At 38.5% G+C, this 26,949-nt stretch overlaps 1 protein-coding gene and 1 long non-coding RNA gene across 6 annotated transcripts in view; one reads left to right on the forward strand and one right to left on the reverse strand.

The window, feature by feature from the left end:
- Window positions 1-26,949, forward strand: part of DOCK11 (dedicator of cytokinesis 11) — a 189,595-nt gene that overhangs the window by 126,277 nt on the left and 36,369 nt on the right. For all 5 annotated transcript variants that reach the window (XM_028842425.2, XM_077989509.1, XM_015128074.3 and 2 more), the window contains 10 exons: window positions 2,580-2,696; window positions 5,552-5,627; window positions 6,208-6,317; window positions 8,444-8,555; window positions 14,719-14,785; window positions 16,447-16,494; window positions 17,771-17,913; window positions 19,536-19,651; window positions 21,827-21,964; window positions 26,098-26,280. In XM_028842425.2, the coding sequence (XP_028698258.1) occupies window positions 2,580-2,696; window positions 5,552-5,627; window positions 6,208-6,317; window positions 8,444-8,555; window positions 14,719-14,785; window positions 16,447-16,494; window positions 17,771-17,913; window positions 19,536-19,651; window positions 21,827-21,964; window positions 26,098-26,280 (1,110 nt within the window). The remainder of the gene's footprint in view (window positions 1-2,579; window positions 2,697-5,551; window positions 5,628-6,207; window positions 6,318-8,443; window positions 8,556-14,718; window positions 14,786-16,446; window positions 16,495-17,770; window positions 17,914-19,535; window positions 19,652-21,826; window positions 21,965-26,097; window positions 26,281-26,949) is intronic.
- LOC144338798 (uncharacterized) lies at window positions 22,405-23,815 on the reverse strand. Its single transcript, XR_013413170.1, has 2 exons — window positions 22,890-23,815; window positions 22,405-22,730 (listed from the first exon to the last, which is right to left on the reverse strand). It is a non-coding gene; the product is annotated as an uncharacterized LOC144338798 (long non-coding RNA).

Raw genomic sequence — 26,949 nt, forward strand, 5'->3', positions numbered from 1 at the left:
TGTTATAATTACCATGAGACATTTTTCCTTTTCAGAACAAGAATGTTCAATATCTAACATTTACCCTGGGGCCTGTATAGTTCTTGTACCCACTACAAGTAATGTTGATACCTAAGAGAATTGCAGATTCTACTTCTAGTTGGGCTGTGGGCAAATCTTTTTACCTTTTTTGAAAAAGTAATCCATATGCATGGTGAAAAACAAAAATCAAAATGCCTGTCTCCCATTCCTTACCTCCACTCACCAATTCATCTTTCCAGAAGCAACTACTCTTATAAGCTTATTTATACTTCTATTTTACACAAGCACAAGCCTATATGATATATATGTATAAAATATAACAGAAACCATTATACATTTTTCTTTTTTCATTTAACAGTACAGCCTGAAGGTTAGATCTACTGCATTTTAAAAAGTAGCTGCATAGTATTTTATCATATGGATATACTTTATTTTATTTATCTAACTAGTCTTCTATTAATAGATTCTTCGGTTATATTCTATTTGTTGTGCAGGCGAAATTTTTAACATATTTGGCAATGACTTTATGTTTTCCTGTGTTCCTGCTTCCCTGAGAGAGTTGTAATTTCTCTTCCCCTAGAGATCACTCACTATCAGAACTAAAATGGACTCCTATTTAGAAGCCATAATATTAATAATAGCAGCTAAAATTTATTAAGGGCTCACTATATGCCAAGCACTATTTTAAATATCTCACATTAATTGACATCATTATTATTACCCCCATTTTACCAAAGAGAAAACTATAGTTAAATGACTTGATTGTAATCAAGTAGCTAGTAATGGGAGAACTGGGTTTTGTGCATGTCTCTAACTGCAAAATCTGTGCTGTCAGCCACTAGCTATACTGCCTTTTAAATCTCAACTTGGGACATTGAAAAATTAGAAAACCACCAAAAAAAAGGGTAATCACTAAGTGAAAAATCTTGACACCAAAGCCATGGAACAAAGGAAAGTAATGAGAGTTAAAAGGCCGGGCGCGGTGGCTCACTCCTGTAATTCCAGCACTTTGGGAGGCTGAGGAGGGCAGATCACCTGAGGTTGGGAGTTCGAGACCAGCCTGGCCAACATAGTAAAACCCTGTTTCTACTAAAAATACAAAATTAGCCAGGCGTGATGGTGGGTACCTGTAATCCCAGCTACTTGGGAGGCTGAGGCAGGGGAATCTCTTGAACCCAGGAGGCGGAGGTTGCAGTGAGCTGAGATTGTGCCTCTGCACTCCAGCCTGGCTGACAGAGTAAGACTCAGTCTCAAAAAATAAAAAATAAAAGAATGAGTTAAGATGATTCGTGGTAACTATATTCACATATTTAAAGGGTTGCCATGCAAAAGTAGAAGTAGACTTTTTCTTGTACTCCAAAGGGCAGAGCTATACCTAGGAGGTAGAACTTATGAGGAGTGTATTTCAGATAAAGGACCTTTCTAATAGAACCCATGAAAGGGCTGGAGTTTTAAAGAAGTTTAAAAAACTGTTTGTCAAGGATACATGTAAGGGCCATTCATTCCTGCCTTCAGCAGAAAGTTGGACTAGGTTAGTGGTTCTGAAACACATCAGCATCATCTGGACCAGTCCAGACCTGGTAAATCAGAATCTTCTGGTGGTAGAGACTATTACTGATGGGGTACTATGTTGGAAGAAAGTCTGTTAAGAAGGGTTTTTGAAATTCACAAATGAAGTGCAAATGGCCAATTAACACATGAAAAATTGTTCAACCTCAATAGTAAATGCAAACTAAACAATAGTAAGAGACCAGTAATCTTCTATATTCTACATGTTGACCATTTTGCCCTAGAGGGCCTTATCTAATTCTCCAGAAAAACCTGAAGTCATGAAAGATGGAGGGCAACTCTTGTGCCACCACAGCTACTATTTTCTCTGATTTGAGTGTATATACGTATCTGGCGAGGAATGTCCATAAGCTGAGGAAAGCAATAAATAAATTTGTATAAGAGGTACCACATTAATTAAGAGTCCTGGTGGTCAGTTTTATTTACATATTTACAAATATATCAATCTCCCAAGTCTTATAATTGACTTAGGGGACTAAGTTCGTATTATTGTAATTATAGCTTTAATGGAAGCAAAAAATGTTTCTTGAATGAATACAGTAACTTACCATTTTTTCACTTCTTCCACTTACTCATTCATTCCTTCAGCTAATATGTATTGACCATCTGCTATGTGCCCAGGTACTGGGGATGAAGCAGTGAACAAGACAGACACTGTCCCTGCTCTCATGAAGCTCAATCCTCACTGGAGCTGAAAAACAGGACTAATATCATCTGCTTTCTATACCAACTTCTATTTTTTACAAAAACCTTTTACTTCATGTAGTTATGCTTGAGGGATGTAATTTGACTCTGTATCATGGATAAATCCAAATGCCAACAAAGTTCTGTGGTAATTAGTTTTCGTATAAATAGACTCATGCTTCAGTAATTTGTTATGGATGTTAGCCTACTTTTTAGTCTTTAAGTTGATATATGAAGCCAACTCCATTTATTTGTAATATATACATATTATATACCTATTAAGCTTTCAATAATTATTTTTTCAGAACCAACAAGCCAAAATAGCACAATTGTACCTTCCCTTTGTTGGACTACTTTTGGAAAATATACAGCGATTAGCAGGTCGAGATACCTTGTATTCTTGTGCAGCCATGCCTAATTCTGTAAGTAGTAACGTGTTTCTGTTGGAGTTTTATCCTGTTTTATTGAATGCATTTGGAATTAGGGTCATATGCTATATGATCTCAACCTTAAGAGTTCACTTTTTTTGGTTTGTTTTTTTAAGCCAGAGTCTCGCTCTATCACCCAGGCTGGAGTGTAGTGGCACAATCATAGTTCACTGTAGTCTCAAACTCCTGTGCTCAAGTGATCCTCCTGCTTTGGCCTCCCAAGTAGCTGGGACTAAAGGCATACGCCACCACGCCCAGCTAATGTTTTAAATTTTTAGCAGAGACAAGGTCTCACTGTGCAGCCCAGGCTGGTCTCAAACTCCTAAGCTCAAAGAATCCTACCGCCTCAGCCCCCTGAAGTGCTGGGATTACAGGCATGAGCCACTGTGCCCAGCCAAGAGTTCATTTTTTACTCCATGTACACTGTTTTTCCTAATACAGTGCTTTGCAAACTTTAATGTGCATATGAATCACCTGGGGAATTTGTTAAAACAGATTTTTTTTTTTTCAAGACAGAGTCTCGCTCTGTCACCCAGGTTGGAGTGCAGTAGCGTGATCTCGGCTCACTGCAGCCTCCACCTCCTGGGTTCAAGGGATTCTCCTGCCTCAGCCTCCTGAATAGGTGGGACTACAGGTGCCCGCCACCATGCCTGGCTAATTTTTTTGTATATTTAGTAGAGATGGGGTTTCACCATGTTAGCCAGGCTGGTCTGGAACTCCTGACCTCAGGCGATCCACCCACCACGGCCTCCCAAAGTGCTGGGATTACAGGCATGAGGCACCACGCCCAGCCAACAGATTCTAATTCAATAGGCTTGGGGTGGGACTTGAGAGCATGCATTTCTAACAAGCTTTTGACTGCTTCTGGTCCTAGGGTTGCACTTTGGATAACAAAGTCCAAGAGAACACCACAAATCCTTTGAACCCTGTGTTTTGTTCTAAACATTTTCTGTTGTATGGCTTCATACATTTATTCAACTTAAACTGAACAAAAGATTCTCTACTTCCAAGATATTAGGCACTGGGGACTCAACTGTATTCCTTATTCCTTTGCTTCTCCTTTCCCTTAGTAGTCTCCTTCAGCACTTCTTGGTGAGACTCTTAGTTTATCACAATTGGTCTGTGCTTTTTTTGCTCCCCTTAGAATTTTAAGAATTGGAAGGAACTTTGGAGGTGATCAGTCTCCTATTTGGCAAAACAACCTTTTGCCATTGTAATAATTTAAACATTCCTTCTCACATTAGACCTAAAAGGTTTCCTATCCACTGGTCTTACTTTTGTCTTCTAGAGACACATGAAACACATCTGTTCCCATCTCCAAATGTACCCTTTCCACATGTGCCTTCTAAATTTTTCTCCAAGCTAAATATCTCCACTAATCTGTCATTCCAAATCCTTTACTTTTTTTTTTCTTTTTCTTTTTCTTTTTTTTTTTTTTTTTTTTTGAGACAGAGTCTTACTCTGTCACCCAGACTGCAGTGCAGTGGCACAATCTCAGCTCACTGCAATCTCTGCCTCCTGGGTTCAAGTGATTCTCCTGCTCAGCCTCCTGAGTAGCTGGGATTACAGGTATGCGCCACCACACCCAGCTAATTTTTTTTGTACTTTTAGTAGAGATGGGGTTTCACCATGTTGGCCAGGCTGGTCTTGAAATCCTGACCTCAAGTGATCTGCCTGCCTCAGCCTCCCAAAGTGCTGGAATTATAGGCATGAGCCACCGTGCCCGGTCCCCAAAACCCTTTGCTTTCTTGGTCACCCCTTTTCTGAATGTGCTCCAGTTTACCAGTAACCCTATTAAAATACAGTGTCCAAATTATACACTTTATAGTCTGCCCAGTGGAACTGTTAACTTCTGCCCCCATCCATGTTCTATATGGCCCAAGATGACCTGTGCACTTTGGCTGGCCATGTCATATTGTTGGATAGCAGGTTAAACTGCATCATTTACAGCTTCCCCTGCAAATTCCCCCTAGGAAATGCTACAGCCAATTTGTCATGCCTGCCCTGCGTTCCTGAGGACGCTGCTTTTAAACTTTTCTAGTGGCTTGCTCGCTCGTGACTCCCAGTCATGTCAACTGGCTATGTGTATACTACACCTACCTGAACGTCAGGCTGGTCTTGCTTTACAAATACAGTATCTCATGCTTATGCTCCCTCCACATATATCTGACAGCATTATTTGGAAATATTTCACTTCTCTGTACTCTTTGCTGCTCAAGTTTCCTTAGGGCTTCTGGTCACACACCTTCTTCTAGCGTTGCCCTGGTTCTAAGGAGGAGAACTGAATGATGTTGAGACTTTACCAGGCTGGGCGCCGTGGTGCATGCCTGTAATCCCAGCACTTTGGGAGGCCGAGGCAGGAGGATCACTTGAGTCCAGGAGTTTTAGACCAATCTAGGCAACATAGCAAAGCCCCATCTCTAAAAAAAAATGCAAAAATTAGCTGGGTGTGGTGGTGTATGCCTGCAGTCCTAGCTAATCTGGAGGCTGAAGTGAGAGGGTCGCTTGAGCCCAGGAGGTTGAGGCTATAGTGAACTATGATCACGCCACTGCACTCCAGCCTGGACTACACAGCAAGACCCTGTCTCAAAAAACAAAAACAAAAAAGACTGTACCAGTTGCGGCTATCTAGAATTTATGTCACTTGGCTAGAGGTCATGGTTAAAACAGTATGCTAGTAGCTTTTTTTTTTCTTTAAAGAGTCACCTAAATACTAATTACTAGTATCTGATTTAGACTTTCACAGTGAGCTTTGTTTAAAATCAGTGTAACATTTTGTTCTGTTAATTCAGGTTTCTTATCCTATATACGAATGTGTTTAAATGACACAGGTATCATATTCATTACAGACATCCAGAGATGAGTTTCCATGTGGCTTTACTTCACCTGCCAATAGAGGGAGTCTGAGCACTGACAAAGACACCGGTAATTAAACCGTTTGGAGATGATACATTGCATGGGTGTTTAGAAATGTACCCTCTACTTCTTAGTATTTTTGATATATTTCATAATAAAGACCATACGTAGCTTGATTTCTACTAAAGTTTAATTAAAATCCGACTCATATTTGCAGTCAAATTTATTTGCCAAGGTTTCCTTGTCTAAGCTTATTTAGAACATAGCTTGGCATGCTGACAAAATAGAGGATAATGAGAAAAATACTGGTTTCTTTATCTGTCACCAGTTTTAAGCCAGATACCTCCCTTCTCTGGGCTCAAGTTTCCTTGTCTATAAAATTGTCTTTTAAATTGTGTGGCTTTATTTTATGGCTTCCAAGGAATTTCTTGTCGTTTTGTACGTGCTAAAGTGTTTTGAAAGGTGAAAAGTTGCTTCACTTTTACATGGTTTCTTATGGTGTTTTCATATAATAAACTTCACATTTTAGATGTCCAAGATCTATTCCCTATATTAATGTCTCTACTTAAATTAGTTCAATACTTATTTTTTAAAAATATTTCTGACAGTTCCTCCTCTTGCCAACAAAGACTTGACTTTTTTTTTCCAGCTTATGGGTCTTTTCAAAATGGACATGGAATGAAGAGAGAAGATTCAAGAGGTTCCCTCATCCCAGAAGGAGCAACAGGATTTCCAGATCAGGGCAACACTGGTGAAAATGTAAGAACTTAAATATATAGGATAACCCTAGTGACACATTAGGCTGCAACTTTTTTTTAATAATATAAATGTGAGCATCTCTACTCTCCTGTAGTCCATCCTGGCTCTGCAAAAAGCATCCCATAATTCTTAGATATTTTAGCAGTATCTTCCTATACTGGCAGCTGCTACTTCAGTGTCTTAAACTATTTATGGAGAATGAGGCATTCATCCTCAAGTGTTCCAACTCTGAATATCTCCTTTAACCCTAGTACGCTATTTTAGTGAGGGGAAATTCAAGTTTAAAATATCTAATGTGCCTTGTTATTTAAAACAAAGCACATCCTGGCAGGATTAATGCAGTCATTCATTCTTTTGTAATAGAGTAATGATATTAATTTTGGAGGAAAAAATATAGGTCCCGAAACTGATAATCTTAGGGTCCCAGCATCACTTAATCAGAATATATCCTCCCAACTCTTCTATCAAGTTGTTTCACGCCTACCATTAAAGTTTGAGATGTGACTGCCTTAAGACAGAGAGACCTCATTTTAGACTAGTAAAGTTTTGCCATGTGATGTAAAATCATTGAATCGTATAAAATTATATTAGAAGGGTCTATAAATAAAAAATTCCAACTCTCAATTTACAAATGAAAACTGGGATTATGACTTAGAACAACCAGCTATGGCAGGACCATACTCAAACCTAGATTTTCTAATATGAGCGCTTTTTCTCCTATATCACGGTGCTCTTAGTGTGCATCAGGATCACTTGAAGGGCTTAAAAAAATAGATGTCTGGGCCTCACCCCAGGGTGAGATTCAATACATCTGGAATAGGGCCTGCTAACATGTATTTCTAAGTTCCCAGGTGATGTTGATGCTGTTGGTTGGGTATTGTTACCCTTGAGAGCCAGTGAACTATACTTCCACTGGTTCCTTGAGCCTTTGGGTAAACAGTAATTTACTCACAAATGTTTCTCTTTTACACCATTTAGAAATTGTGACAACAGGTACTGTCATAGCTAAGGCAAATAAAGGTCAGAGAGGTTGAATGACTTGCTAGTAGTCACATAGCAGCTAGGCAAGCAATCAGAACCTCAGTCTGTTTGCTCCAAGTAAAAGTTCTTTCTTAGTAAATTCCACCTTAGTCAATGGTGCATCCCCAGTTTAGCTCAACTGAAAGTATTAGTTTTTAACAACTGCAATTTTGTAAGGAGATTATTGTTATTCTATTCATATAAATCCCCAAATAAGTCAGATCTTGTCATGCTTAATTTCTGATTTTTTAAAAAAGTCATTAAATAAGAGGAACACATCAGTACTTTGTAGAGGTGCTAATTTTGAAGTATTACTGGGTACTCCTAAGTGTAATTACCATAATATAATTAGCCCATTTTATTTATTTATTTATATTTTTTAGAAATAAGGTCTTGCTTAGTCACCCAGGCTGGAATGCAGTGACAGATCAGTGTGCTCACTGCAGCCTTGAACTCCTGGGCTCAAGCAGTCTTCCTAACTCACCCTCCCGAGTAGCTAGGACTACAGGCATGCACCACCACAGCCCAGCTTTTTTTTTTTTTTTTTTTTTTTTTGTAGAAACAAGTTTTGCTGTATTGCCCAGACTGGTCTTAAACTCCTGGCCTCAAGTGATCCTCCCACCTGAGCTTCCCAAAGCACTGGGTCTACAGGTGTGGGTTACCATGCCTGGCTTCTATTAGCTCTTAAGATAGATTTTCTAATGTATGATTTTGATGTTGGATTTTAATAAACTCTAAGGAGAGATTCAAATGAAAAAGTTTAAGATGTTTCTTATGCTTTCACTCCATGTAAAAGTTATCTTTCCTTAAATAGCCATGATTATTTTAAAATTTTACCGCTAAAACACATGGCATATGAGAATGAAACACACACAGTATTCATGGCTATATCTTTGTGAAGACCCCAAGGTAATTTCTAGTGATATTACTAGCTATTACTAGGAAAGAAAGATTCAGCCCATTCACCTTCAAGTTGTGATATAAAATTTAGATTTATGTTTAGAATTTTCCCAAACTGATCTAATGATAAAAAAAAGAGTTACTGAGTTAAAGGCTGTGGAAAATTGTGGTACAGATACTATTTCACAAACATCCTGTCCTTATAGACCCGACAGAGTTCTACAAGGAGTAGTGTATCCCAGTATAACCGCCTGGATCAGTATGAAATCAGAAGCCTCCTGATGTGCTACCTGTATATAGTAAAAATGATTTCAGAAGGTGAGTTACCAGCATATTAAGCATGGACTGTACTAGACATACACCCTCACAGGTTCACAAATTCATGCAACAATATTTGATCATCATCTGGAGGTAGAGCACATGCACATTATAAACAGATATTTGGAGACTCTGACCTTAAAATGTTTCTTAAATTGAACCTCAAAATAGGTTCATGTCAGTCACACAAGTTCGAGTCTTTGAAATAATTTTAACATAATTTTGCAAATAAATTTCTAAAATGAGGCAATGGTTTTAGAAGTGCTAAACATTTTGTTTTCATGCAGAGCATTTAATTCATTAAATGACCAATGTAACTGAAAGGAAATAATAACCACCAGAATTCATATTTAATACTTCAGCCTTTATTTAACCCAGGATTTGACAAATAAGAAACAAAAAAACAGGAAGAGTTCTCGAAGGGTAGCGAATGTCATCATTATCTTTGCAGCAACACTGTATGATATTGTCTGGTATCACGTTGTCAGGCTCTGTCTTTTCTCCTTGGTGTAGAGCCATATTTACTAGTGTTACCAGTTCCTCTTTATACTGTATGATGGAATACAACCAAAGGACTTTCATAAACTGCATGTCCTCAGGAAGTAAAAGCAGGTTATTTCCAAATACCACATTTACTTAGACAGTTCCCTCCTTTGTCTTCCTTTTCGCAATACTTTTGCTTAAAAAAAAAAAAAAAAAAGAATGGAAAACATAAAAGCACCTGGGATCATCATAGTGATTGCTATGTTTTACTCATTTTCTATTTTTTATTTTCAGTAATTACTACTTGTTTTAAATATTTTATGATAATGCAGGATGTAAAGACATAAAATAAGTTGATATAGTAGCTATAGAAACATTAAAATAAATAGCTAGATATGAGTAAATTCTAAAGTTCGTTAATAAAATAAAAATAACTGGAATATTGAAGTTCTAGGAATGTACGATTTAGCATAAACATCAAAGATTATGTTGTGGAATCTGGAAATTGCTAACATTTATGGAGTTTCTTCTTAAGGCAATGAAAATGTTCTAAAACTGGTGAAGGTTTCACTAGTCTTTGAAGAAACTATAAACTATTGTACTGTTGTGGGTTATTTATGTGGGCATTTTTATGGTAAATGAATCGCTCAATAAATTTATTTTTTTTAAAAAAAGAGGCCCAATCTTTATCTCTTCTCCACTCCCATTGCCTCACTTGACTAGCCTTAAAAAAAAAAAGGTCCAAGAGATACGTTAGGAAAAAAAGCGGAACTGAACAAAAAAGCGGTTGAATACCACCATAGCCCAAAGAATGAGGGAGAGAGAAGGTAGGAGGAGGGGAAAAGCTGCATTGCCGACTAGTTCTCTCCCCTCCTCCACTGTAGGTCTCACACACACATACACACACACATACACACACATACATCACATTCTGTACTAACCAGAGACAAGTCTCTGGTTGTTTTATTTTAATGTCATGGGTAAAACCATGACTGTTTTTTGTTTCGTTTTGTTTTGAAGAGGGAGTCTCACTCTGTTGCCCAGGCTGGAGTGCAGTGGCAGGATCTCAGCTCACTGCAACCTCCACCTCCCAGGTTCAAGCGATTTTCCTGTCTCAGCCTCCGGAGTAGCTGGGACTACAGGCACCTGCCACCACGCCTGGCTAATTTTTTGTATTTTTAGTAGAGATGGGGTTTCACGGTGTTAGCCAGGATGGTCTCGATCTCCTGACCTCGTGATCCGCCTGCCTTGGCCTCCCAAAGTGCTGGGATTACAGGCATGAGCCACTGTGCCTGGCCCATGACTGTTTTATTTCTTGTGCACTTGATAGTTCCTCTTATTCTTGCAAATGTTGACCATGCTTGCTCAGTGGCAGGTACTCTGTGCCAAATATTCGGTCTTTGCTTTTTGATTTTAAAAAGCACATTTTCAATAACTAGTATACAGTCTATGTCACCTCTTTATCTTTTATATGTATAAAGTCATGCTGTATATCTGTAAAGTCATATTCATTTCGTTCTAAGAAATGTCTTCTTCTAGATCCTTCTCAATGGATGTATTCTAATTTGTCTTGTCCAGTAAAGATTCTGTTTTAGTTACTCTTTATGCATTTAAATATTGATCTCTTTGAAGTCCACACTCTTGAGGTCCTCTCTTGGCTTTCTTTTTTATGGAGTCATAAACAGTAGCAACTTTAATATCAATGAAAAGATGTTCTATCTCTATACTTCTATATGGATTCTGGAGAATAAATTTCATTATCTACTTGTAGCTGCATTTTATTAACTGACGAAAATTTGCTATTTCAAAGTCTTAGATTCATTTGCCAAATATTTTCAGGCCTTATTGCTTAGTTTATTATATCGTGAGAAAAGGAGTAAGAGTCAGGAGTTACCAGTTAGGAAGTCTGAATTGACAAGAAGACTGTTCTGTTGGAAAAGTAAAACATTGTTGCTTCCTTGGGGGTGGGGGGCGGGGGCGGGGACAGGGAAGGGGACAGGGAAGGGGAAGCTACTTCCTCTTTCTTTGTGACTGTGTCTTCACTTTTCTCTTTAGCCCAGACCCCAAAAAGACACTCTCAGTATCACATTGAGGCTTATCGGCACCATTCCCTGCACTTGTAGATTCATAAATATTCTCCGAAGCAGACTGTTCTTTGGAAGGTATCAGTTTAGAGCTATCTTTCGCTGCAAATTTGGTGCTACAAGGAATAGCAACCACTGCTCTTCTTTTTGTACTAGATTTTAAAGTAGAGTCTAAAGGCAAGGCATTCAAAGGGATTGTTTTCTTTTCCTTTGTAAGAGGGTGACATGAGGTTATCGAATAATCCTCTAAAGTTTCCAGTAAAGTTTCAGATACATGAGTTGGGTATTCTCCTGGGGAGACAGCGGAAGGGCTCCATGATACACCAATCTGAGTTTCTTTTAGGGGGCAGACCTTCGTTTCAAGTGTCCCTTTTGGCTGGCCAATCTTGTCTTCATGAGGATTGAGAAAATCTTGAAATCCATACCTCTTTTGATGACTAAGTGAAGTTGTTAAAAGAGAACTTGCCAGTAGCTTCTGGCTAGCAGGGTCTTCTGTGTTAGGCTTAGAGGAACTTTTCGCAAAAGGGGTCTCTGGCACTTCAAAGAGGTCTTGACTAAAAGATGGAACTGGAAACTCTGAACTTTGTTGCAGTTCCTTTGTGCTCGTAGGTTTCATCTGTTTACTTTGTGACTGGCTTATTGATTTGATAGGCACATGCCTCTGCCTTCCTTGTGCAGGCTCCCTGACTGAAACATCTGACATAGTCATTTGACTACCAGAAACCAAGTCATCACTACCATAAGTCTGAAACTGTTGTTGCCTCATTATTATTTTAGAAAGCCTTTTATTTTCTTCTCGTAATTTATTTGTTTCTTTAGTGAGTTCCGCAATAAAGAAAAGATTTTGTTGTTGGATTTCAGAATAGTCTTTCTCCAGCGCAAGCCTGTATGTTTCTTTCATTGAACAGTTGTCACAGGTTTTTGCCTTTAACTGATCTTTCAAGTCATTAATGGTGCTCTGCAGGACTCTCTGCTGTTCAGTCAACTCTTTAATTTTGGCTGTGGAGCCCGTCCACCTCCCATCTGACAATCGCTGTTTCCTCAGACTTGTTAATTTTGCCTGTAGACGCCTCAGCTCTTTATCATGGAGCTCTTTCAGCGTCAGCCATGCTTTTTTAAAATTGTCAGATTCCAAATCACATACACTAAGCTGTGATGACTCTCTTCCTGAAGATTTCTTACAACCTCTCCTCCCTCCTTCACCCTCGTTCCCTGCCTGCATCATGTTTCACAGATTTGGAAATGGGAGGGATGGCCTTGTCGCTCGATAACAGTGCCGTTAAGAAAATGGCGGACTTGCCGTGGATTGGAGCTAGTTCGCTGTGAGGGCGAGCCCTTCTACCCCTTTCACAGACCTTCTCCGAAGCTACCTTAGGACACGGGGCGAGGGAGATGGGTGCTCACGGTTGGATGGAAAGTCCCAGGTTTTCGCTGGAAAGGAGGCACCAACTTTCCGGCTGGAAGAGCTAACGCACAGGAGAGGGAGGCCACCACCCTCAGGCAGTGGCGCAACAAGCTGCCCTTTGACCGGAGGCCGGAAACGCAGGGACTTCTGGGGGGAACCCAAGCTTCTGTGAGTAGACACCCAATGGCAGATAGGTGAGAGCGGAAGTCACTGCTAGCTTAATATACTTTTTTTAATTTTATTTTTTCTTTAGATGGAGTCACGCTCTGTTGAGCCCAGGCTGGAGTGCAGTGGTGCGATCTCAGCTCACTGCAACCTCCGCCTCCTGGGTTCAAGCGATTCTCCTGCCTCAGCCTCCTGAGTAACTGGGATTACAGGCACGCCACCAAGCCCAGCTAATTTTTGTATTTTTAGTAGAGACAGGGTTTCACCATGTTGGTCAGGCTGGCTCAAACTCCTGACCTCATGATCCGCCCACCTCAGCCTCCCAAAGTGCTGGAATTACAGACGTGAGCCACTGGGCCTGGCCTAATTTTTAAAACAAGTCACATTTTGATTCTATTTTCAGTTTTATTATTGATGATTAGCATTTTGTGTTAATTGAAACCTAGCAATATTCGTGGTCTTATAAAACAATTGGAAAAATAGGCCGGGCGCGGTGGCTCAAGCCTGTAATCCCAGCACTTTGGGAGGCCGAGACGGGCGGATCACAAGGTCAGGAGATCGAGACCATCCTGGCTAACACGGTGAAACGCCGTCTCTACTAAAACATACAAAAAACTAGCCGGGCGAGGTGGCAGGCGCCTGTAGTCCCAGCTACGTGGGAGGCTGAGGCAGGAGAATGGCGTGAACCTGGGAGGCGGAGCTTGCAGTGAGCTGAGATCCGGCCACTGCACTCTAGCCCGGGTGACAAAGCGAGACTCCGTCTCAAAAAAAAAAAAAAAAAAAAAAAAATTGGAAAATTGGAAGTAACTAAGTCAACTTCCCAGCATGCCTCATCCTCCTTGCCCCTCCATAAAGCCAACATTGTCTTGTCTTCCATCTTTATCATTGAGAGGTTCTAGCTCAGTTGGGAATTAAGTCATTTGCTTGCTTTTGTGACACCTATGCGATTTTTACAGTTAGAGGAGGGTCTGCTGACACCATTAAGCTCCATCAAAGTAGGATAAAAAAGGAATGGAAAGTCAAGTGGTGGCACTGTTTTTGTTTTGTTTTGTTTTGTTTTGTTTAAATCTTAGTAAGTAGGTGTGTTGGGGAAGAAATGGGTAAGAAAGAGAAGTATATGTGATAGATTTAAGAGACTTTTGTGTCTGAAATAGTTGTTCCACAGATAGATAGGACATCAGAATTTATAATGCAAAGACAAAGAGAAAAAGGAAAGTTATCTGTCTCTTATTCTGAAATTTAAAATTCTGGGGTTTTTTTTGTTTGTTTGTTTGTTTGTTTTTTGAGATGGATTCTCACTCTGTTGCCCAGGCTGGAAGTGCAGCGGCACGATCTCAGCTCACTGCAACCTCCACCTCCCAGGTTCAAGTGATTCTCCTGTCTCAGTCTCCCGAGTAGCTGGGATTATAGGCGCCCGCCACCACGCCCAGCTAATTTTTATATTTTTGGTAGAGAAGGGGTTTCATCATGTTTTCCAGGTTGGCCTTGAGATCCTGACCTCAAGTGATTCGCCCACCTTGGCCTCCCAAAGTGCTGGATTACAGATGTGAGCTACCGCAACTAGGCTAAAAGTTTAAAATCCTTAAACTTTTTTATTCACAGAGCCCTCTGAGTAGCAGGCAAAGGCATTTGACCTTCTCAGAAAAATGCACCTAAACACAGCATCTTGCATAAAATTTTAGGGAGTTCATTAAAAATACCTCATCTAAAGTAAAAACACAGCAACTTCCCTTACTCTGTCTTCAGAAATGATACGAAGATTGGGATAAGCGACCCAAAAGGACATACACAAAACACATAAAAAGGATCATTGATGCTGAACTAATTACCAATTAAATGATTTATTTGGAATTAATTCAAAAGAATACAGAGTGTGTACTGGGCAGTGGGAGGGGAGAGGAGAATATAGATGAAACAAGATTTGCCTTGAGTTGATAGTCCTTGAAGCTACATAGGACTTGGGGATTCACTGTGCTATTTGCTGTAATTATTTGAAGATCTAACACTTTATTTATTCCATTTTCAGATACTCTCTTAACTTACTGGAATAAAGTATCTCCTCAGGAGCTCATAAACATTCTTATACTTTTAGAGTAAGTTATCTTAATTTATCTTCATAAACTTTCCCCTTATTTGGGGAGAATTCAACTGTTACATTTTTTTCTGTTTTTAATGGCTTATTTGCTAATAATGTAGAAAATGTTAAATTATTCTGATAATATAGAGCCTGGCATAGTGGTTCTTTATCTGCAGACAGAAGAAAAATGTGAACGTGGAATACTTTCTATATTGCTGAAAACTCTAGCTAATAATAAACCATCTTTACAGCCCAGCAAAAGACTTTCTGTGATCTGAAAAACTAGAAGTAGTATCAGCTGTTCTGCATCATTCATTTGGAACAGATGCTGGAATAGTGGAGCAGTGTAAATGATTGGAATTTAGAATTTGTACTTTCATATAGAGCTGAGTAATTCTACCCACTGCAGAAATGTGTCTGTGTATTTGTGTGTGTATACACACACACACACACACACACGTATATAAGTATGTATTCCAAGACACTTGGGGGAAAACCTAGTCTGGAGATGGGAAGTTGTCCTACATTTCATCCTGAGCTATTTTTATATGATTATTGGAAGCTAAAAGAAAAATTAGACATAGAATGAAATGCAAGAAATTTTTTAATAAATAGTACACATATATGATTGGTATGTGCATGTCTACAAAAACAAAGCATATCAATACAAACCTTTGGATTAAAGTCTTACAAACTTTAGCGGAAAATGTCAGGATAATAAACAACAGTTAAGATTTTTTTTTTGAACTACTGTAATTGTACTCAAATATTTACTAATGAAAATATCTGATGTTGGGGATTTGCTTTAGAAACACAGGGGCAGGGAGGGTGGAGGGATATATCAGGGTACCTATTCAGGGCAGAGGTCAAAAAAGAATAGCCATGAGTTCAATCATTGTTGAATCTGGGGGTGATTGGGTATGTGGGAGTTAACTATGGTACTCTCCCTACTTTCATATGCGTTTGAAATTTTTAATAATATAAAGTATTTTAATGTTATTATTTAAAATGTAGAAATTGCCCCAAGTTTTAGTGCGGAAGAACCTTTTAGAGATATTATTGACTATGCTGGTGGGCCAGGCATGGTGGCTCACACCTATAATCCCAGCACTTTGGGAAGCTGAGGCAGGAGGATCACTTTAGCCCAGGAGCTTGAGGGCAGCCTGGGCAACATAATGAGACCTGATCTCTACAAAAAATAAAACATTAGCTGGGCATGGTGATGTGCACCTGTGGTTCCAGGTACTTGCGAGGCTGAGGTGAAGGAATCATTTGAGCCCGGGAGGTCGAGGCTGCAATGAGCCGCACATGATCATTCCACTGCCTTCCAGCGTGGGTGACAGAGCGAGATTCTGTGTCAAAAATAAAAATGACTGATGGAGACCTTTGCTATGATAAGTTATCGAGCATAAAGGGTGATTTGCATTGACAGGTTTTTTTTTTAACCTGTCATTAAAATTGTATATGAAGACATGATGTAATTGTAGCAAATAAATGTAGAAAGATAGAATATGGCAAGCCCACAATTAATTATCTATGTATTTCTGTGTAGCAAAACACGTATCATTATATAATTTAAATAGGCCATTCTTTGTAACTCATGACTTTTAAAATATCACTTGTTAATCTGTAGAGGATGTTAATATATTACTAACATGCTATTGTTTTTCTTTCTAGAGTATGCTTGTTTCACTTTAGATATATGGGGAAAAGAAACATAGCAAGGTAATTCCCATAGCACTGCAATTTCTACTTTTTCCTTCTCTTCCAACAGAGGGCAATCTTACTCACGCCATGTAAAATCAAGGTTATATATTTTGAGTTAACATTGAGATACCCGTGATTTAGTTAACATGTCACAACTGAAAGTTTAAACGAATGGGAACTTTTACATTTTCAAGCATACAGGTTTCTACCTTGTGAGATGCTTATCTTTTCTAAAGGAATCCAGAAGGGGCTAGGTCCAGGGGAAGGCAGGAAATCATAAAGTGAGGACAACTGTAAGGTCTGTACTTTTGTCTGAAGACTATCAATACGCACCTCAGTTACTAAGGCAAATAGAAATCCCCAACAGCAATTGGGACATAAATGATATATTATCTATTTCCTCTTTTTGTCATGTAAGTCCTAGTGAAATAAATACTTAAGGAAATATTTGAGGGATTCTAAGGTGAAGACGGTTACTTGCTTATTTCAATGAGATATATTTTAGGGGTAGAGATAGTCATTAAAGGAGCTTAAAAATAGTTTTTAAAAAATGTTTAATTTTTAAGAAGCTGTGTGGATGGGGGGATTATTGCTCAGTCTCTGGAACATCCTAAGGATAGGTAGTTTGGGCGGTGAGGGTTCCAATTTCCACCATCTTTTCCCATAACTTGGAGTTGGTATGGCCATTGTTACCATGAACCTCAGTCTTTAGGATTCTGTCAACTCTCCCACTACGTTTACTAGAGGATAGATAAACTACTTCTTCCTTAGTCCATGTATGACCCAGTTGTAATTTTTTAAATGGAAACAACATTAAAGTAAAACAAAGAAAAGCTTGTTTATCTTAGCAATAGACATACCTACAGAGTAAAAATTTCTAATCCAAACTTACCTCAAGTCCAGAAACAGATTAGATTGGCATTCATTCTTGAACATCTGACTCTAGGATTTTCCCCTCTCATTTCAACCTTTAGTGAACCTCTGGCTATCTTCTTCCCACTCTTGACCTTCCTCATCTCCCGTGAAAAGATTGAATCTTATTGGAGTGTTGGCCACTTATCTCTGATGTTTTTGAGAAGAAGGGAAGTGGAAGCTCTTTCTAAATTCCTTAATTATATTCATATATGCTATTTTAAAGATACATTAAAACTTCATCCAATTTCTAGTGACACTTCATTTAATCCTTGAGTATACTACGTTTATGTGAAAACCTAATTTTTTTTAGTTAAAAAGATTATAACATTGAGATATGTTATTAGAGAACTCCAGTTCCTGACTTTAAAATTTATTTTAGGGTGCATGATGCCTGGCTGTCAAAACACTTCGGAATAGACCGAAAATCGCAAACCATGCCTGCTCTTCGAAACAGATCAGGAGTAATGCAGGCCCGGCTTCAGCATCTTAGTAGCCTAGAAAGTTCATTTACACTCAATCACAGTAAGTGAAAATGTGTGTGTGGTACCCATTTGACCTTAAAGAAGTCCTGGTTTAAATAATAAAAACTGAAGGTGATGGATACTCTAAATACCTTGATCATTACACATTATATGCATGTAACAAAATATCACCTGTATCCCTTAAATTTGTATGAAGAAAAGAAGTCCTGGTTTAAATTGCCAATGTGATTGGAAATGATTTCCCATACATACATGTATTTGCATCTTTCTGCTATGTATGTATGTATATAATCAATTTCATCATACATGACTATAAAATGATAAAATACACATGGATTTTTGAACAATTTTAGGTCATGGTGTTTTCTTCATAGTGTTAAAGAAATTAAATTTTTCCCACGAATTGCTGTTCTCATAATATTTTTATATTGGGTGTTCTTCATTCCTACTGTTTAATGCAAATATTGACATCTTAATATAATAGTATATGTAATATTTGTTTAGTTACTTTTGGTCATTTAATGATTAGGGAATGAACATGCTGAGATGACTGCAGAAATCAGTGAACTCTAAATACTAGTTTGGCAAAGGTGTATTTCAGACAGGTTGAAGTATTGACAAGGCAAATAGGGCAAGGAGAGAAATCTTGCCCAACTGCGGAAGCTAGAGGGTTATATAAATGGAAGCTCTCCTATGAAAAGCAAATATTAATAACAACTCAAGGAGTGAGAATGTTTTGTTTCCACACAGTCCTCTGAAGGTTTCAGAAAAGGAAGTTAGCAAAACTGGCTTTGTGGTAAGACCTAGTAATAAAAAATAATGTTTTGCTAGACGCTGAGCTAATAGACTCAGGACCTTTAAATCTGCATGTTTTAAAGCCTTCAGCTTCTTGTAAAAATATGATGAACCTATTTCCTTCAGTTGCCTCCAAGATACCTTGTTTTCCTTCTGATTTAGAAACAAATCTCATATAATCAGCATAATTGAAAATGTCTGACCATAAGGTACTACTGTTTATCTGTAGCTGAATTTCTATTTAGTGGTTTCTCATTTTTACCCACATAATTAGTAGCATGACTTAAAAGGCCTCCCACATTATTTCCTAGTTACATCACCAGAGTTCATCACTGAAACCTTGTCTCCAAAGAGGTGGGCACCTAATTATGTCCTGCAAAGCTGTTGATACAGAACTGTAATAAAAACTAATGAAATTGATTAACCCAGACTATATTTGATGAAGGAGTTAAATACAGTATGACACTGTGAGCCCCCTTTCTTTTTTTTTGAGACAGAGTCTCACTCTGTCGCCCAGGTTGGAGTGCAGTGACGTGATCTCGGCTCACTGCAACCTCCGCCTCCCAAGTTAAGTGATTCTTCTTCCTCAGCCTCCTGAGTAGCTGGGATTGCAGGTGCGCACCACCATGCCAGGCTAATTTTTTGTATTTTTAGTAGAGATGGGTTTCACCATGCTAGCCAGGCTGTTCTTGAACTGACCTCATGATCTGTCCGCCTCAGCCTTCCAAAGTGCTGGGATTACAGGCATGAGCCACCACACCCAGCCGAGCCCCCTTTCTTGTCTTAAGTCTTTGGGTAGAAAGTCATTCAGCACCATTATGTGCATCTTCATGTTGGGAAAAGTTTAATTTACTTTTTTAATCCTAGGTTCTACAACAACTGAAGCAGACATTTTCCACCAGGCACTTCTTGAAGGCAATACAGCTACTGAAGTTTCCCTAACAGTACTAGATACCATATCATTTTTCACTCAGTGCTTCAAGGTAAAAATGAAGAGTTATAATCCAGTTGGTACCATTGCAAAGTAACATTATACAGAAATTACCTAGTCAAATGTGGGGTAGTGCAGTGAAAAAGGCTGGCATGAATAGTCAGGAAATGTGGATGGCAGTTCTAGTTTGGTTTTCATGTGACCCTGAAAGTCACTGAGACTCACTTGTGTCATCCATAAAGGGAAGGGAATGGACTAACTTGCCCTTAAGCTCTCTTCTACCTCTTAAATTCTATTAGATTTTCATGTTTAAAAACAAAGTTTCCATACTTTAAGTAGCCAGCAATTTTTAGCCCAAAATATGATTGGATCTGTTTGCCCAAATACCCATTGTGATGAGGTGTCCTGTCAGGGTAGATGGGGTCCAGGCAGGCTGGCTGGCTTCCCTAGCCATGCACTTAGTGTTTTTTCTCAGATGTTTGCCTCTCAGTGCAAATCATCATTGCTATGATTTTAAAAAGAAGGTAAAAGCACTTATCTAACAGGATTATTGGAGGGGGGAATGCAATAATGGACGTGTGCTTTGAAAAGTAAAAATGATGTGACTATAATGTAAGAACTCAAAGGTGAAAAATCTTGCTTGCTTTCATTTCAGTTATACAGATGTGTTTTTTTGTTTGTTTGTTTGTTTGTTTTGTTGTTGTTTTTTCCTTCTTCCCCTCTTCTCTGAGTAATTCAGTTAATTGTTTCAGCGACCTCGAGATTTTCTATGGAAACCTGGCCTGTGCTTTTCAAAGAGGCTTATAAAGGAAAATTGAATTAGATACTAATACAAAATAGGCTGCAGAATACCTTTAATAAATAGGTTACAGATCCCTTTATGAAGTATTAGGTTTGTTCTATATTAAAATGCAACACAACTCCATGTTTCATCGTGCCAATAAATAAGGAAGTCATTAGATCTCATGATGTACATTGTATTCCTTCCTCCTATTCTGATACCTCTTATTTATTTAACAAACATTTATATAATCTCTTGGTAAATATCAGGCACTGTCCTAAGGGCTTTACAAATATTAACTCACTTTTTCATTGTGAGGCTGGGAATGAGAAAGGGGAGTGATCTTTTTTGAAACAATGGAAATGTTCTAAAATTATATTGTGGTGGTCACCCAACTCTGTTGCCGAATTTACTAAATGTAATTTAATTGTATACCCGAAACTGGTGAATTTTATGGTTTGTAAATTATATCTCAATAACTTAAAAATACAAATATGAACTTACTTTTAATCCTCATAATAGCCTTATGATGTAGATACTGTTATTCCCTTTTGAAAATGGGGACACTGGGGCCCACAGGAGGTTAATGCCATACAGCTGGGCAGTGGCAGAATCAGGATTGAGATGTAGGCCAGTTATGAGAGACCATGATTCTAGCCACTATACCATGCTTTGAAATATACTAAGGAAAGTGCCAGAAAAATCAAAATGCTATTCAGGGATTCTGGCTGTCAGTATTATCATTAGATTGTTGTTGTTTTGGGTTTTGTTGTTTTTGGCCAGGTTGTAACCTGCTGGTTACTTTCTTGAGGGGTAGCAGGATAGAGCTGGAGAAATTAGCCATTGCTGATTAAAACAAAGTTGACAAACTGATAGGTATTTATCTACAATTTGTTGTTTCTTTGCAAGGGGCATTTAAACAATTTACATAATTCTGTTCAATTGTGATACCTGTTAATTATCTCTACTCATAGAGGGTTTAATTTTTCATGAATGGCTAACCATATAGTAAACATACTTTTAAAGTAAATTAGATCATAATCTAATAAAATAGAATTGGTATTTTCCTTCATTTATACATTATAATAGTCTCTCAGAAATACAAAGGCTGATTGGCTTGTATTCATTTTGATTTCTTAATTGAGAAGCAATATGGTATAGGTTAATAGAAAATACTGTTCCCATACTAGTCCTGTATATTGTTGTGTTGCATTGAAAAAAAAATTCCACCTGTTTAAAATGTTGGGATTAAGTATTCTAGATATCATGTATGTAGTATTTGTTTGAGATTTCCAAGTTGAAAGATGGCACAAATATTTTGAAATTATATGTAAGAGCCTTTTATTTTCCTGAAACTTCCAAACAGTGGTTTCATAAACAGGTACTGGTGAAATCAGTTCTATCATTCTCAGTGGGGCATAAACCATATTTTTTAATGTTTTATAGACCCAGCTTTTAAATAATGATGGCCATAACCCATTAATGAAAAAAGTGTTTGATATACATCTTGCTTTTCTTAAAAATGGACAATCTGAAGTGTCGCTGAAACATGTATTTGCCTCACTAAGAGCTTTCATCAGTAAGGTAAGGACAGAAGCTTGGGAGCAGCTGGTGGGCTGTCTTCATTGCAAAAAGGAAAGATGGGACAATGGGGGTCATTGTGGTGACATATACAATGCCAGCTCATGAAGCCATTAAGTACTGCCTTTGTAAATAGAAATACAGAGCAACAAAGCACACACAGAGGGCCTGACCATGAACCCCCTCAAATCAGAAGCTACTTTTTATTTCACCCCATAATACCTTCCCTTTTCCATTAAGCTCCTTTGAAGAGTATCATTTTAAAATTAGCAAGCCTGCCAGTTCTCTATTTTGCTTCTTTTTAAAAGTATTGTCATGTTGGAGGTATATAAGCCATGAGTGCACTCATGTCTAAAGACTTTGAAAGGATCCAACTTTTGTAATCCCAGGGTCTTGTATAATATCTTGGAAATGGTAAGCACTCAGTACATGTTCAAATGGATGCATCCTGACTTTCAATGCTAGTTGTAACTAAGGGCCCTAAATGCAGTCCACTTGCCCCAGCTGAACAATAACCTCAGACTTGGCTTTTAGGAAGAAATATGACTGAAACAGACAGCAAAGATTTGTTTTCTGTGCTCAGGGGCTTTTTAAACTTAAGAATAAACATAATAAACCAAGATAGAGCTAAGGTTATGGAAAGGCACAGTCCAGATCTTCCACTGGTTTATGTAACTACAGTAAGACAAAGAAATTCAGTTACGTTATTTGTGTAATAGGCTAGCTAAGCTTTGAAAACTTTTTGCCATCCTCATTATTTATATAGCAGCTAGTTGCATTTAATAGATACAGAAATTAGATGAATTTGAAGCTTTTTATTGCCATTCTTTAATATAATTTATGAATTAAAAATCTATGGGAAGCCGAGTTCAACACAAGCATGTTACAAGAAACCAAGGGAAGGAGATTCAGAAATAATTCATTTAACAAAAACTGTGTAGGTACTTACTGGATATAGTCCCTAAGGGCTTATTGTCCAGTAGAGGGAGGCACACACACATCAAGATACACGTACACAGAAACAAATACCATCAGGATAAGATAAGTCTGTATAGACCTGTGGGGGTGGGCAGGAGAAAAACTCTAATTTAGCAAAAGTTTTTCTGCAGCAATGGAGCTAGGATTTAATATGGATTCACCAAGAGATGAAACTAAAGATGTAAATGGAGTACAGATCATGTGGACTCATCTTAAGAGTTGGATTTCATCTTTCAGGCATCAGGTAGTCACGGAAGGGTTTTAAGCAGGGAAGTAACACAATTATATTTGTATTAAGAGAGAATTGGTAAGGACAGGGGAAAGTCTCTTTAAAAGTTGTGTTGAAGAAGGATTGGTGACAGTGTCAAAGGCAGTAAAAAGACTAGCTGCAGTAAGCTAGATAAGAAATGAGGGCCTGAAGTAAGGTAGTGACAGTGGATATATGAAGGGTCAAAGGCAGATGAGACATGTTGAAAAAGGATTTACAGGATTTGATCATCAGTCCACTGATAGTATGGTGGAGTGTGGTAGTTGATATGAAATACAGGGGAAAGACTACATTTGCAGTAAAAGTTAATGAGTCCTGTTTTGTAGACCTGTTGAATTTGAGTGCCTATGGGACATTAAGATGTGTGGATCTTTGCTCTGGAGAGGGATCAGATTGGAGAGCCAGACTTGGAGTCATTCTCCATTCATCCGTACTATATTTATTGAGGACCTTCTCTGTGTCAAGTGCTGTACTAGGTCCTGGAGATGCAATGGAGATACAAAATAAATAATAGTCTTCGCCCTCATGAAGCATTCAGTCTTAGTGGGGATAGGGGAGACAGAAAAAAAAAAATAAAAGAATTAGTAATTATGAGCCGGATGTGGTGGCTCACACCTATAATCCCAGCACTTTGGGAGGCCGAGGCGGGCAGATCACCTGAGGTCAGGAGTTCGACACCAGCCTGACCAACATGGCAAAACTCTGTCTCTACTAAAAATACAAAAATTAGCTGGGCGTGGTGGCGGGTGCCTGTAATCCCAGCTACTCAGGAGGCAGAGGTTGCAGTGAGCCAAGATGGCGCCATCGCACTCCAGCCTGGATGACAGGGCAAGATTTCGTCTCAAAAAAAAAAAAAGTAATTATTATATGTTCTAGGAGAGGAACAAACAGCGTGCTGAGACAGTAAATGATTTGTGGGAGATAATCTTATCTTAGATAGGTTTGTCACTTTTAAAATGAGACCTGAATCTGTAATCCCAGCACTTTGGGAGGCTGAGGCGGGTGGATCACAAAATCAGGAGTTCAAGACCAGCCTGGCCAGCAAGCATAGTGAAACCCTGTCTCTAGTAAAAAAAAAAAAAAAAAAAAAAAAAAAAATTAGCCGGGCATGGTGGCGTGCGCCTGTACTCCCAGCTACATGGGAGGCTGGGTTACTTGAACCCGGGAGGCGGAGGTTGCAGTGAGCCGAGATTGTGCTATTGCACTCCAGCTTGGGCAACAGAGCGAGACTTCGTCTCAAAACAAAAAAAACCAAAGAGACCCGAATTATTGAAAAGGGGCCAGCTGTAAAAAGAGCTTACAGAAGAACTATCTAGGGAGAAGGACATACATGTGCCAAGGCTCTGAGTTGGGAAACAGTTTGGAATATTCTAAGAACTAAAAGGCTGGTATTTTTGGAGCATAGTGAACTAGTGGGAGCATCAACATACAAGTGGTAGTCGAAGCCATGAGAGTGGTTTGATTTTCCCTGGATAGTAGATTGAAGAAGAAGAACAACAACAACAAAAATCAAAAGCAGAACATTGGAGAGAAATAACGTAGAAGGGAGGTTCAAAGACGAATCTGTAAGGGAGATGAGAGGGAGCAGTCACAGAGGTCGGAAGAAAGGTAAGAAGGAAGGATATCATGGAAGCCAAAGAAGGAAAGAGTTCCAACATTGTCATGACGTGTACAGAGTAGTCAAATAAGATAAAGGGGAAAAGAGGTCTGTTAGAATTGGCAATTAGGAGGTCATTGATGATTTTGGCCATTGCCCACTCAGAGAAGTGAGTGATGTGGGTAGAAGACTTAGTGTAGTGATGAGCTACACTGTAGCTATGCTCTCCCTTAAATGTTTATTTTCATACCAGAGTACCTGCTTCATCCAGAGTTAGTTTAGTCTGGTGAAATTATTAGTGAGATTTCCCAATTGCCAATCAGAAAACATTTATTAAGCATTCATTATCTGCATAGAATTACACTTGGTATTAAGGTGAAATAAAGGGTAGATTCCTATAATGTGGGTCTAAATTCAGGGTTCCTAAGAAATAATTTTTAAAACATGGCCCTCTAGCTTCACTCTCTGAAAAACATCTATTGTGTACCCTGAAGCAGCTTATTATTTGCTTGCCTAGACCTATAAGCACAGGAAATTGTAACAAGTCTATTGTGTCTTCCACAAAGCAGACCGAATACATTCTTAAAGGAACAGGCCACTAGTCTTTTGGGACAATTAGTCACTTTCGTACTCCCTTTCTATGCTAAAATGTATCTTAACTATCAGTGTTTATGTGAAGAGGATACATGTGTGTATCTCCTGTATCCCATTTTGTTAAAAGATGAACTTCACTTGCTGAGTAGATTTTAGCTGTAATTTTCTCAGCACTTTGATGTTCACAATAAAGGAACTGTTGAAATATAAACCAAAAGAGTAAGTAATGAAGATTGACCTTCCCATTTTTAAGCCCACATTTGAGATCCATCATTCATCATTTCAGGCATTCTTTCAAAACATATTGAGAACCTGCTTACGGTATTATGGTGGTGCAAAAGTAATTGCCACTATATAGTGGCAAAAACCGCAATTACTTTTATATATATTATATTATTATATACAATAATATAATATGTTGCAGACTCTCTTGAGCTCTTCTCACATCTACAGCATTTATATTCAGTACTTTTACATCTTTGTAATAACTTGTATACTGACTTAAGTTCTATTATTATCACATGCTGGTGTTAATGTTAACTAGTTCAGGCTCTCTGGAGAGTAGAGCCTGCTTTATGTTGATTTTGTATCCTTAAAGCACCCAGCATAGGTTTAGGTGAGGATATAGAGGGCACTTGATACTCTATTGATTTTATGATTGGATTTTAAATACTTATTTCTGTTTTCCCTGTTCTTTAGTTTCCTTCAGCATTTTTCAAAGGAAGAGTAAACATGTGTGCTGCATTTTGCTATGAGGTTTTAAAGTGCTGCACGTCGAAGATTAGCTCAACCAGGAACGAAGCATCTGCACTTTTGTATCTTTTGATGAGAAACAACTTTGAGTACACCAAAAGGAAAACCTTTTTGAGGACACATCTACAGGTCAGTGAAAATAAAAGAGCCTCTTCATCTTTCTTCTCTTCAATCTTTAACCTCTAGATCAAGATCCAGAGCCACCCAACCCAGTCCAATACAGTGTGGCCATCTAGCACTTGATGTATGGCTAGTCTAAATTTAGATGTTCTGAAAGTGTAAAATATGCTATGGCTTTTGAAGACTAAGTATGAAAAAAATAGAGTATCTAAATTGTTCTATATTGATTGTATGTTGAAATGATATGTTACCTATATTAGGTTAAGTATATTAAAATAAGTCTCTTTTTAGTGTGGCTACTAGGTAATTGATAATTACATATGTGGCATGTGTCATATTTCTACAGAATAGAGCTGCTCTAGAGCAGAGACATTACGACCATAGGCTCTATTTCAATTTTTTTTGTTTTTTTTTTTGTTTTTTTTTTTTTTTTTTGAGATGGAGTCTCACTCTGTTGCCCAGGCTGGAATGCAGTGGCGTGATCTCAACTCACTGCAACCTCCACCTCCCGAGTTCAAGTGATTCTCCTGCCTCAGCCTCCCGAGTAGGATTACAGGCATGTGCCACTATGCCCAGCTAATTTTTGTGGTTTTAGTAGAGACGGAGTTTCACCATGTTGGCCAGGCTGGTCTGAAACTCCTGACCTCAGGTGATCCACCCACCTCAACCTCCCAAAGT

Source organism: Macaca mulatta, chromosome X, assembly GCF_049350105.2.
Source record: "Macaca mulatta isolate MMU2019108-1 chromosome X, T2T-MMU8v2.0, whole genome shotgun sequence".
In the NCBI taxonomy this organism is placed as follows: Eukaryota; Metazoa; Chordata; class Mammalia; order Primates; family Cercopithecidae; genus Macaca; species Macaca mulatta.